General features: G+C 35.1%; 1 protein-coding gene across 1 annotated transcript; it reads left to right on the top strand.

Moving 5' to 3' along the window:
- Nucleotides 1-5,752: 5,752 nt before the first annotated feature.
- Nucleotides 5,753-8,800, top strand: XRI1 (x-ray induced transcript 1). Its single transcript, XM_089383599.1, has 8 exons — nt 5,753-6,776; nt 6,873-6,998; nt 7,087-7,217; nt 7,300-7,387; nt 7,578-7,680; nt 7,791-7,831; nt 7,927-8,010; nt 8,114-8,800. The coding sequence occupies exons 1-8, from the start codon at nt 6,701-6,703 to the stop codon at nt 8,374-8,376; spliced, it is 912 nt and encodes a 303-aa protein (XP_089239725.1). The 5' UTR covers nt 5,753-6,700; the 3' UTR covers nt 8,377-8,800.
- The last annotated feature ends 4,371 nt before the right edge of the window (nt 8,801-13,171 follow it).

Here is a 13,171-nt window from a genome sequence, read left to right as displayed (position 1 = left end):
TATGTTGTTATCTTATCTTTGCTGCGACACTTTTACAATAATATCATAAATATGTTCAATTCCTTCAATTCCTTCCATGTATCTTTATACTTTTAGAAACCATTACTAATATTATTATTTTTTAATTTTTAAATATATAACTTTGTTATTTGTATTTCAATAGGAATGGAGTCCAATTCAAACAACCCAACAAGGTTCTAGATTCTCATAGGTATCCCTCATTTGTTTTTTATTGGTTGATAAAAAGGAACTTCCAAATGCATTGCCCGATGGCCATTTATAGAAATACAATTGAATTAAAGTACATTTTACGTATTCTTGGGAAGAATGTAAGCGAGTATCGATGAGACAATGTAACGATTAGGTAATTCTGAAGGGTTGGTCTGTAACTTTGTCTTTGGGTTAGTCTCAACTGTCGTTTGGTCGACGATGTCGGGTACATCAACATGATTATATAATGTTAATAATTATTTTAACCTACAATATTAACTCATTTAAAGTTTAAAAGTAGATGTACAAATAAGACAATTATGCCTTTGACAATGTTTACCAACCATGAAACTAAAGACAATTTTTATTTCAAATTTATAGTTGAAGGTTTCCTGAATTCGCACAATGAGAATCAAATAATTATCTTATCTTAGATCAATATGAAGTGTTAAGGATAATTATTTAGTTCCTCTTAACAAAGTGTTTGGTCAAAAGAAGCAATGATTTCTTTAAAATACCATGGGAGTTACAAGGTTCTCAACTAGACTGACAATCCTAGGGATAATTATTTAGTTTCCCTGGGACATAGTGCTCCGTGAATAAAAGAAAACATTTCATTAAAATACCATGTATTTTAAGGTTCTTAATTAAAGAGATAATGAGGACTACTAGGTTGGTTTTTAGGTTCCAATCATGGTATGGGAAATAACTTATAAAAAATGTTTTTATTTATGGGTGATTGTGGTTTTTAGGTTCCAATCATGCTATGGGAAATAACTTATAAAAAATGTTTTTATTTATGGGTGATTGTGGATTATGATAGGGAAAAAAAAAAAAAAAAAGTGTAAAAATGCTTTTATTAATGGGTGGAGCGGTTTGAATTTTGTTTAGGAATATAAAGATTTGCGATTTTATAAATGGTTAATGGAATAATTTAATATTTATTATTTATGAGTTTATTTATATTTATATTAATATTAGTTTTGATTCAATTTAATTATGAATTTATTAAGTGTTGAGAGAGATCAAATATTTCAAAGTGCAAATTTCTTTTTTGAGTGTAAAACTTGAGCAAAGGTTTACACTTTAGAAATTGATCTCTCTTGGTAGTTAATAAATCTTAAGTTAACATGGATCTAAAATGATTTAATATTTCTATATTAAAAATAAATTATATATATATATATATATATATATATATATATTTGAAGTGTAATAATATAAATATGTTTAATATAGTTTGAGTTAGTTTAATGATTAAAAATATACTTAATTATTAGTAAGAGCTTATTTGTTCAAATTTAATTACCAAAGTTAAAATTACCTCATTCAAAATCTTTCTCTTTGGAAAAAAAGTGAAATTCATTCAATTTTATATCTTTAAATAGGCTACATTAGAGAATATCCTGAGGAAAACCATGGGTTGTCAAATCAAGAGTTGAAAATAGTTGGTAATTTGACCAAGTCAAAATTTTTACATAACATTACATCTCTTCCATACTGGTTGGAGAATGCCTCTCGATGCAATTAGTTAATATACATGTTTTGTTGTTAACTTAATCTTTACAAAGATGGCTTAAATTAAGCATGGCAGGGGAAACATATTTTCGTTGTGACCCCTTTGTGAATTCCATTCCTTTTGATTGGTTCAAATATAACAATGTCCATATGTGTTTGGTGAAGAAATTACACTTAGTGAAAGATACAAGACTAAACCTGTTTTTGTTCTAATGATTAGACAAAATATAGTGATGCACACATGTGTTTTGGAAATAGAGAGTTGGGGTAAAGAAATTACACAACATAATTACAAAGATATAAGAATGAGCTTTAGCTAGTGACTTATGTAGAAAGTTGCAAAGTGTAATATTTTTCAACATTTCATTGATATACAAAGAGTAATACATCACACTAAACCTTTAATATTAATGTCATTTGAGCCTTATGCAATGTAGAAGAGGTAAGAGGTTGTGTGTCATTTGAATGCTAATAAGATTCATGTGTCTCTCCCTTTTTGCTTCACTAATGGCACAGTATGGCACTTGGCCATTGATGGTGTTGATTCTAGGGGTATAACAATTTGAAAGTAAGTACACTCTCTAATGAAAAGTGCAATGCCTTTAGAGTGTTTCATTGCAAAGTTGGAGAAATGATAGACACACATGCCCCTCACTTCTTTATGATAGCTTTTTGACTTTGTTGAGGGTTCTATCATTGATGAAGGTATGGTGGACTTTAGACACCTTACTTCCTCTACATTGGGTGGACACATTGATTCCCTTTCAAGATCCAACATTTCATGATGACTTTTCCTACCATCGAAGGGTTTTCAATCATCACTAATTGCATATAATAGGAAGTGATCGAGTTCATACCCACATGAATTATTCTTTGAGGGAGGGTTTGGCTCCTTAATCAATGTAAATGGTCTTAATCATTTGATACATAGTTTGAGAGCTACCTTTGAGGAAGTCTTCTTTTGTGTTCACAACCTTTGGGTTGACTTTTTATTTTATTTTTTTCCCTAGAGGTATTATGGTTAATCAATCACAATTTTATAAATAATCTATTTGTTGACAATCCTACTATGAGAAGACATGTTCCCATGCTCTTAGGACCTAGAAATGAAGAATCTCCACACTCTACATGATATGATCCAGTAGGCCTTCTCTCATGTTGATATATACACATATTTTGGGGAGCTTGGTGATTATTCTCTTTCTAAACCAATTAAAGTCAATATTTTTAACATAAAAGTTTGTTTGAATTACTAAGTATATCTAATTTATAATGAAAAAGAGCGGGTCATGCATGCAAGAAAAACTAAGCAAAACTTTAAAAATGGGCTTGAAAATTGTCCCTCTACAAACACAACCTAGATTGGGCAAATCTCTTGAGCATTATAGACATAAAATTTTCCCTCTACCAAATATAGGCACACAAGCAAGGAAAAATTGGGCATCTAAACAAAAAAAGCAACAACTACAAGTTATGAAGAGGGTGTGTAGGGAGGAATACACTCCAAGGCCATAGTGAATACAAATCAACTAAAGTAAACAAACCTCAATCATTGTGGAGCATCACAACAAGCAACCACAAAATAGGGTAAAAGATCAACAAGGATTAGATTTACAAGAAGATAATGGAAGCAACACATAAAGGACATATTCAATAGAAAAACAATACCCATCAATCAACACAAACTATAAGTCCCATGTTGGTAAAAAGTAGCACTATAAAAAACAAATCTCCATTATAAAACATTGCTACCAATAGAAAACTGAGCACCTCTAATGCAACTTTGAATGGACTACTTGCCCCAAAAGCACATAGTGGAAAATATCATGGAAATTTGCCACCACAAGAAGTTTCCATATATACAATGACACCAATACTAAGAAAAACTAAGTTATAAAAATGTCATAGAAAAACAATGTCCACCATCCAAAATAGAGATCAAATAAACCAAAGCAAAAAGCTAAAAAAATTCCATACCACTAGACATCAATTCATTAACAACCCTGCCACACACAACAAAACATAACTAAAAAATAAACCACATAAAGAATAGTAAATATATAGTAAATATAGGCAAACCACCGATAGAACCAAGCCACTATAAATGTCAACTAGCCCTTCATAAATGTTGTGATATTTTTGTGATACTAGTGTATCCTGGCCATAAACTCCTCACACTACATGACCAATCACACTACATGACCAATCCTTGTCATACACTATATTAACATGACCATCAATCCTGGTCATACACTAGGTTAATAAAACGTTAAAACAAATGGACTCATCTTAAGCACCACATAGAATTTTCATAATAAAAAAGCCCATAAAGGTCCTAGGATAAGCATTAAACCAAAAAGACCATTACATGAAGGTCCAAGAATAAACATTAAAACAAAAAAACCCATTACTTAAAGGTCCAAAGGTAAACCAAAAAACCCATTGCATGAAGGTCCAAGGGTAAGCATTTATAAAAGTCTTCATAGAGTTTAAGGTTTTCAAAAATATATAAGGTAAACACCATGAACATAAGGGAGAGGTAATCGACATCTCACCTCTTTATTTCTTTTTTTTCAAAATGGTAGATTTTGACAGAATCAATTTAAAAAAATTATTATCATTAAAATAGGTAAAGGAATTTTACAATTTCAAAATGCTTAGGTAGAAAGAAATATTGAACATGTTGAAGATCATTATAAATAGGTAAGGGAATTTTAAAATCTCACTTAAAATGATTATGTCTATTTATTGGTTCGAAATAAGTTGGCCAAAAATTTCTCCTATGTGATTTCTACTTAAACACTTTTCTTAAATATTGAACATGTTAAACAGAGTGTGAAGAACATTATTCACACTATTATTTTGGAGCATTGTTTAAGCATTGACTAAAACACTTCATTCTCGTCAAATTCAAACAAATCATAAATCTATATGAATGGTTGTTGGATGATTATTATTATTATCCAATTTTAAAGTTATGGTTATAGTGTATAAAACTTTTTGTTTGTAAAACAAAGAACCCACCTCCACATAACAAATTGACTGCGAAACTCTACCCTGTATTTTTTAACTTATGAACTCTTAAGCTTTTTTTTAAGTTTTTTTTTTTTAACTTAATGAATTAAATATTTGATGGTAAGATTATAGTTTTTAACGCTATGGCCCAATACAAAATCATTAAAAAGGGGAAAACACCGAAAGTTATATGTTGTATTTAACGGTTAGTTCACACCCTAACCCATAACCATGGTCCGGGTTTCATGGTCGATATCACTATTGCCCTAGTTAACAATTATGCCTACCTAAACTCCTAGGAGCAAAGGTTGACCTGCATGCCAACGAAATTCACAGAGAGATAAACGTTACGGGAACTCCCGAAATCGCTTCTTAACATCTTGACGACGACGACGGGATTTTCGTCAACTTTCATTTAATTTTTTATTCCTCCTCGAAGAAGCTACGAGGATTCGATCTCAGCACCGTTGCCAAGAGAACGACACGCGGACGTCATGTGTGGCCTCGTTCCCCTCCATTCACATTGATATGCTGAAGGCCCGTTAAGATTAAACACTTCTTGTAATTCTGTATTATAAGTTGAAATAAAACCTAACACCATCCCATGGAAATGGGGGAGTGGGGTTCGATCCGTTGACCACGATATAACGGAAAACGCAGTGAGTGGGTTCAGGGTCTGTACTTGGGAGCGTGGGGTCTCCTCGGGCTTAATGGGGGTTAGCGTGAGCGGGGCCACAGATAGCACGGACTGTCCAAAATATTAATTACACGTTGCCTTAAAAGCCGCGCAATTTACCGTAAGCCCTTTTTCCGGCAACCAGCCAAGCTTATGGTCGCTATCTGACGCCCTGGCAGTGCCTCCTCCGGCTACTGCACGTTGCGGACAGAGTGGAGACTCGACCCCGCGACCTGGCATGCGTGGCTTTAAGCCTTAGGGTTATTAAAACACTTATTCGTCAGGCTTTGTCGAGTAACCCTGGTTAAGCTCTGCCGAAACACCGGTTAATAAGTCCAGCCGCAGCAGTTCCAAGTTATTGACCATTGGGAGCGCTGCACTTGCCCTTCTGAATATGACTGTTTCTTCCCACGCCACCAACTGCATTACCGATGGTCGATATCGGTAGCAGGGGGTTGCTACGGCGAATTCATGCCAAACTTCTTTTCCCGACCTGAAATTGGTAATCTCCCGAATCTTCTAGCACATATGAGGGATTTGAGTTCTGGAAAAAGAAACGACTGTTCCGTTCTCTGATTTACTCTTGGTCTTGGCTCTGCTCCCGGTCCGAAACGGATACCTGAAAACGGAGTTCGAAATCCTTCGCAACGGCCGGATTTGCGAGAAAATAGCTGAAGCTCTGGTCTGCTTTGGTGAAGAAATAGGGCGGAGGTTATGAGCTTTTTAATTAAATGAATGTTCGGGGCCCAGCAGCGGATCTTTAGAGGCAGTTCCGTTTGATGCCTGAGTTGTAGAGGTTTAGACTTTGCGGAGCTTGGATCGATTCTTTAAATCATTTGAGTAATCGAGTTAAAGATGCACTGTAGGGGTTGCTCTATCTGAGATCTTTGCTCTCGAGCTTGAATTTTTTTTACTTTCGTACTGCTGAAGCAGTTGCGTTCTGTTTCCTCGAGGTGAAGGTTATATATTGACTCCAGTGTTTTTGAGTTCTGGAGATACGAAGCTCGACGGCTTCTTTCTCTATTTCTCTAAGGCTGCGTCTTGCTTGTAACTCTGTGTTTAAATCATTTGACGGGGAGGCGTGAAGCTTGTGAATCCTGCGCAGTTTTGTGGATTTATCATAAATTAGTGAAGAAGGAGCCTACGCTTACTTCGTACAGCTTTGTCGTTAGCAGTGACGGTACTAGTTCAGTCAGTGTTCGAGCCAGAGGCTTCCTTAAACTGCTTATTTTGTTGATCATTCTTCAAGAAACTAGAGTTGGAACTATCTTGTAAAGCATAATGTCGTTAGGCGGAGACAATAAGGCATGGGAGTGGCAAGACGAGGAATTCCGGCTGGATGCGGACTCGCCTCTCGGTATGCTTTCTATTAAAGATGAGGATTATTGTGCTTATTTTATCCTTATACAAGCCTCTATTCGAAAGATTAATTTGGTGTTGTGGATCATACCAGCAATTTCACGCTCTTTATGGGATGAATTGACACAAAGTGAAGAAGATTCAAGAAACTTGTTCGAAGCCACTCCAATTAAAGGCTATGGGGAGTCGGAATGTCCTGTATCTTCAGGGGACAGTCAAGGTGATCCTCCCAAGTTACAGTGCACAGCACAAAAGAAATTGCATGTAATTAAACTTTTCTCTTATTATCCGTTCTCTGATCTTCTCAGGAAGCAGGCAGCAGGGGAACAGGGCTAGTCCTCACATGAAAAGACGTCGAATGCTTCAGTTCGCCGGTCCAGATTTGGAAACGGGAAGTATCGGCGACCAGACGATAGCACCGACCTTTGCATCCTTCGAGGTCAGCGTTGCTTCTTTTCTCCAGCTGAATATTTGTTAAATCTTTAATCTCTGACTTCTCGGTGCTCCTTTTTACCTTTCAGGATTGCAGAAATTCTTTAATGGACGACGATACAGATCTGCAGATATCTGATCCAGTATCGTCCACTTCTTTCTGGTTCTCGAGAAACGGTAGCACTCCAACCAAAAAGACTGCAATACAACTTTTGTGTAATAGTTTAAAATATTTTTAAAAAGTTGTATTCGTTCATTACTATCCGCCGACTTGGCTGTGGAACTCAAACCGACTATATGAAAATTTGATTTTTTTTCCTGTAATATTTTCAAAAATTGGAAGCTGCATCCCTTGTTTACTCTGCAGAAGAAACACACAGCTCTGTAAGCGAAAGCTTGGACCAATCCTCTGAAAGCTGGATGGCCCGTTGCTTCAACGACGGAGAAATGCCTAGCAATTCAGACGATCCGTAAGCTCTAATATTTTCTTCCCGAGTCCAATTCGTAAAGTAATTATTTGTTGTAAATCATGGGTTTTATTCAATGCTAATTATATATCAGCTTCCTGGGATCTATCCAGGAACGCTGCAGCCGGATTCGATGATCAGATCGATGTATCAGGTACTGTTTGTGTTTAAGATCGAATCACATTGAACATTAAATGCTAACGAGATCTGAACCTGTTATTAAGAGTTCGTCTTTGCTTATTCATTCAGAATTTTGCACATTACAAGCGCCGGACATGGACGCTGAAATGTGGCATGAACCAGCCAGTCCTCTAAAGACCGTTCCTCCGTCAGGTACTCGTATTTTTTGAAAATTAAAAATAAAAATCCTGCGAAAGATTCAAATACACCGACAATTTCTGTCTGACCTGCTCAAAATTTTTCATTAATGGCGCAGCGAGGACGAACGGCACCAGGTTAGCCACACCGGTGGCATATCCATTCGCCCTTATAAAACCCTGTGGCGTTCAAGGAGACGTGACGCTGAACGATATCAACCAGAGAATCTCTAGTCAGTCCTCCAGATTAGCGCATGCTAGAGACAATATGCGCACGCAGCCTGTATCTACGTCTGCATTCTCTGGAAAAGCCGTGGTTGCCCTCACAAAGATTCATACCGAAGGAAAAGGGAGCATCACAATTATGAGAACAAAAGGATGAGATCATGAGATTCGATCTTGGTATGTCGCAGCTATCATTATGCCTGGTCATGTAGATAGTTAAGTTGTTGAATAACAAAAAATAACGTGTTTCCTGTGCCGAAGCCGAAGGCCAATTTTAGCGGTAGTTGCGGCTAAGAAGTCGAGTTCAACGGTAATCGTTTTTTTTTCTCTCCCAAGTTTATTATCAGCAGGGGGATTATGAAAAGGCCAGTTAAATTTTCTTTGGTGTGATGTGTCAAGTTGGCTTGTGTGAGCGTGTACGAAACCTTATCTCTATTTAATTTATTTTATAAAGTGAAGTACGTATTGTGGAAGACTGACTGTGACTTTTGCCCACCACAAAAATTTGAATCGGGCGTACTGTGTACATGTTGAATGTTTGAGGAATCATTTCGTGTAATGAAAAGTTTGTTAAATTGTAACGACCCTCTTTATTTTTGCGGTCCTTCCGTCTTTTAATGAATTTTGTCTCTCCCATTTACTTCGTAGGACAAGCATAAACGACGTTATTATCTCATTGATTACTGGTAGGAAAATGATAAATATCTTTTGCTCCACCATTTAAATATTTTATTTTTCATTTTAAGTGGACACTAAATATTATGAAGATAATAACTATGATGGAAATCAATGTGAAATTATGTGTTACTTAAATATTAACTATAGGAAAATAATAACTATCGTTAAAAACCATGTAAAATTGGCTCATTAAATATTAGAAAAATAATAACTCTAATTAAAAAATAATTTATGAAGTATAAACATATATGGTCAATATTGTTTTTTTGTTTTCGTCATTTTATAATTAAAAGTTCATTAAATATTAGAAAAATAATAATTATAATTAAAAAATAATTTATTAACTACAAACCTTTATGGTTAATAGGTTTTTTTGTTATGGTTATTTTATAGTTAAAAGTTCAAAAATAATAATTATAATTAAAAGTATTTTGTGAACTACAATTATTTATAGTTAAAATTATTTGTTATTTGAAATGGTAATTAAATTGATAGTGATGGTGAAGGTTTAATATTTTTTTTTTTTGTTAATTTAGTGTTTAAGTTTCAAGTGAATTATTTATTTTAAAAGATAAAAAAAATAAAGTTATAATTTTTTCAATTAAAAAAATATTTATTTTAATTTGGTTTATAATTATTATAATTTTAATTAATAAATAATTATTTTAAATATAATTATTTTTTTCTAATTTAATTTAATTTTAATTTTTTGGTAATAAATATGGTAATGTATAAAGTATTATAATGTATAGAATAATATTTATTTATTTTAATTACTTGAAATAATTTTAATTAACATTTTTTTAAATATTAAATTAATTTTGTATATTGTTAAAAATAGAAATAAATGTTTAAAACTCTATTTATAATATATTAATAATTGTTAAATTTTCAATATATGGATAATTATTTTTTTGTATGTAATCTGATTTTTTTTTATTATCAAATTTTAAGTCTAATTTATATTTTAGGTTTTTTTTGTAAGTTTGGTAGAACTTTTCTATTACTTTTTCAAAATAAGCAGGAGAAACAATATCATCATTCATTGTCAGATGGTCTTAACATGCCCATAGGGAAATCAGTTTTGTTGATTATCTAGTTGCATTATAAGCCAAACAAAATCTAAATAGTTTGAAATTGCCCATGCATGCAAGTATGACTTGAAAGGCTTTTCCCCTCCTATTGACTATTGAACTATACCATATATGCCAAAAAAACTTTTCTATACATCTAGATACCACTGAACTTGGGCAACTTTTTCCCTCCCATTCATTGGTGAACATACCATATATGCCAATAATCATTTTTATACATCTAAATACTACTGAACTTGAGCAACCAAAACATCATAAATAACATAAGACAAGCTAGTCATTAGAAGATTCTACAGGAGTTGGGTCCTTAGCACTGGAACTTGAAAGCTCAAACTAAGGTAGACAAGCAACATGTTTTTTAATGCAGGCCAAATGAGCATTCTCCTGCTGGATTTGGTGCTAGACAAGTTGAAATTCCGCATGTATTTCTTGAATCCCCTATGTGCTCCTGAGCTACCCTCAGTCCTCATCATCAGTGCCTTCACTATGAGGGTTTTCACTATCCAATATGTGAAAAGAGATTGCTGGTACTATGAGCGACGACCATGGGTGCACCCTGGGTGAGGGACCAAATTTCCAAATTCTTCTACCAACTCCTGACTGCTTATATTGCTATGAGTGATGATATAAGATTCCCATCCATCAATTATTTGACGGGGCGTTGGATGGGTCGAAGTCTTGTAAGCTCGAACCACTGCCATGGTAGATCGCGATCATGATTCATTTCCATTAGAAGTTAAAGCGCATGCTCTACCACCCCCATGACATGCAAAATGATGGTTTGGAGGTTTCCCGCCGAGGCCTTGAGCACCCCTTAGATCACTTGAGGCACCTGCATAGACTACAGGGGCATCAAAATAATAAAAGCTTCTATTAAACCATAAATGAAGGAAACTTTCCTCTTTTTCTTCCTGGGCATTAGATTGACCCCTCCTTAGTCATTTGAGTAATCAAAACATGAAAGTCTTTATATTCCCCCTGCCAATAGAATAGTTCATTCTTAGACTCGGGCATACCCAATCTACCAGCAATTAGTATAACATTGTAAGTTACAGACCCAAAATTTCACTGACCATCAATTACAAGACACAAGGTATCACCCTCCTTGGTTAGAGAAGAGACTAGGTTGACCATATCGCTAACAGTTCCCATGGTTAGCCGGTTCTGGGTATTCCCAACTCTGAAGATGGCGTTGGTTGGGTCAGCTCTAGCCCCACCCTTCTGCATGGAACCCAAACGGGCATATTGCCACAAAACGGAGAACAAACTGAGCAATCCTAACCAAGCACAAAATCTAGATTTAGCAGAGATTAAAGGCCTCATGGTGCAACCGGATTTCACATACCATAATAACTTGCGCTGGGTAGGCGGTAGCTCCTCATCTACTATCAACGTTAGAGCAATATTGCCTTTGTCTTGAGTGGCCTTGGAGGGGTGTCTCTAACCTCTTCAAAAACCACTTGAGTTTCCTAAAATTGCGACTACCGACAAATTGAATTCCCAATCTACCATATCCCTTAATGCCTTGTGAATTAAATTCTTTCCCATACCTCACATGCTCGAGCCCATGTGGGTGTGGAAACACCACCAACCGAGGTGTACCTCTGTTTGCTGCATGGCGACGGTGCAAATCCCATTGATCGTCCTCGCCTTTTATTCACCCCCATTGAGGAATTTTATATTTTAGACTTTATCTGGTTTAAGATTTTTATTTTAGATTTTTTTTAATATTTATATAAATGTTTATTATATTATTAAATATTAAAGTAAAAATAATGTTTAATTTGTAAGTTAGTGAAAATATATAGGCTAAATATGTTTTACAATTTATAATACATTGTGTTTAATATATTATATTTTTGGTGTTAAAGCTTAATTAATATTTCTTTAAATTTTATAATATTTTAAATTTCAAAGTAATATATCAATAAGGCATTGTTTTTTGGTTATTTTTATAAAAAATATAGCAAAACTTTTTAAAAACTCGAGTTTAAGTTGTTTAATTTCTAGAATTTGAGTGTCTTAGGGGTTTTTCAAGGTGCTGAATCTTTTTATGTATTCAAAAATGTATTTTAATCAACAAAAAATCATATTATCAGACCTCGCATGCTCGAGCCTGTGTCGGTGCGGCCACACCTGTTGGAAATAATACTGAGAGGGGGGGTGAATCAGTATTATCAGATCAGATAAAACTTTTCAATTTCATACTCAGAAACATATACGCGACTTCAGTTAAGTGAACCCGCGTGTACACGCGACTGTGTCTAAAGCAACTAGCGTATATGCAGAGATCTTATGATTCAGTTAATCTTATCTTCAGTAAATGCATCAGGATATTATTAAGCATATTAACAGTAAACAGATGCAGTATAACAAAATAGATCATCACACAAAAGCCACACACATGAACACCATGATATAAGGTGGAAACCCAATGTGGGTGAAAACCACCTGCTGCAATTTGTCTCTTTCTTCTTTAATGAGAAACTTCTTTTACAATGTACTGGTGCAGTCCTTTACCAGCACGCAGGCTACAACCTGCAGAGGGCTACAACCCTCTCTCGTTTTCCAACTACTTTTGGAAGGGAGCTACAACCCCCTCAGCTCTTGTACTAGCTGATCCATTTACTAGTACGTAGGTGCTGACCCTACAACCTTCAGGGACCACGTTTCATACATTTTCATACTGGATCCAAGAGTACAAAGCAAACATTACCGCAATACAATCATCAACTTATACTTGCATCATAATTCATTAAACAACCCAATACTGAATCACTGAAACCCTGTCATCAAGAACACAGAACCCAAACCAGAATCTAGAACTCTGCAACAACCACCAGAATCAGCAGCAACCTAAAATATTAATACTTATCATGCATACGCTACTTCACTGTACCAAAACCGCGTGTATACGCGCTTTCTCCAAAGGCAACCCGCGTGTAGATCTAGAAATGATTACTTCTGCCTTTGCTGTCAGATCCGACCCTTGCCAAGCGTCCCGAACAGATAACCAGCAATACCAGATCTTCTCACTGCGTCAGACACCCACAATCCATACTCCTTTGCCTAGTGATTTTCTCCTTATATAGCCTTAGGCCTTGTTCAATACCAAGAGCCAAAACCATAGTAACACAATACCATCAACCTCGAAACTAGGGATCAACACGTCCGTCGAGA

This window comes from Pinus tabuliformis, chromosome Q (assembly GCF_031772625.1).
Source record: "Pinus tabuliformis cultivar Carrire ecotype Pingquan chromosome Q, CPIR1, whole genome shotgun sequence".
Classification (NCBI taxonomy): domain Eukaryota; kingdom Viridiplantae; phylum Streptophyta; class Pinopsida; order Pinales; family Pinaceae; genus Pinus; species Pinus tabuliformis.
This window is presented reverse-complemented; position numbering and strand designations above follow the sequence as displayed.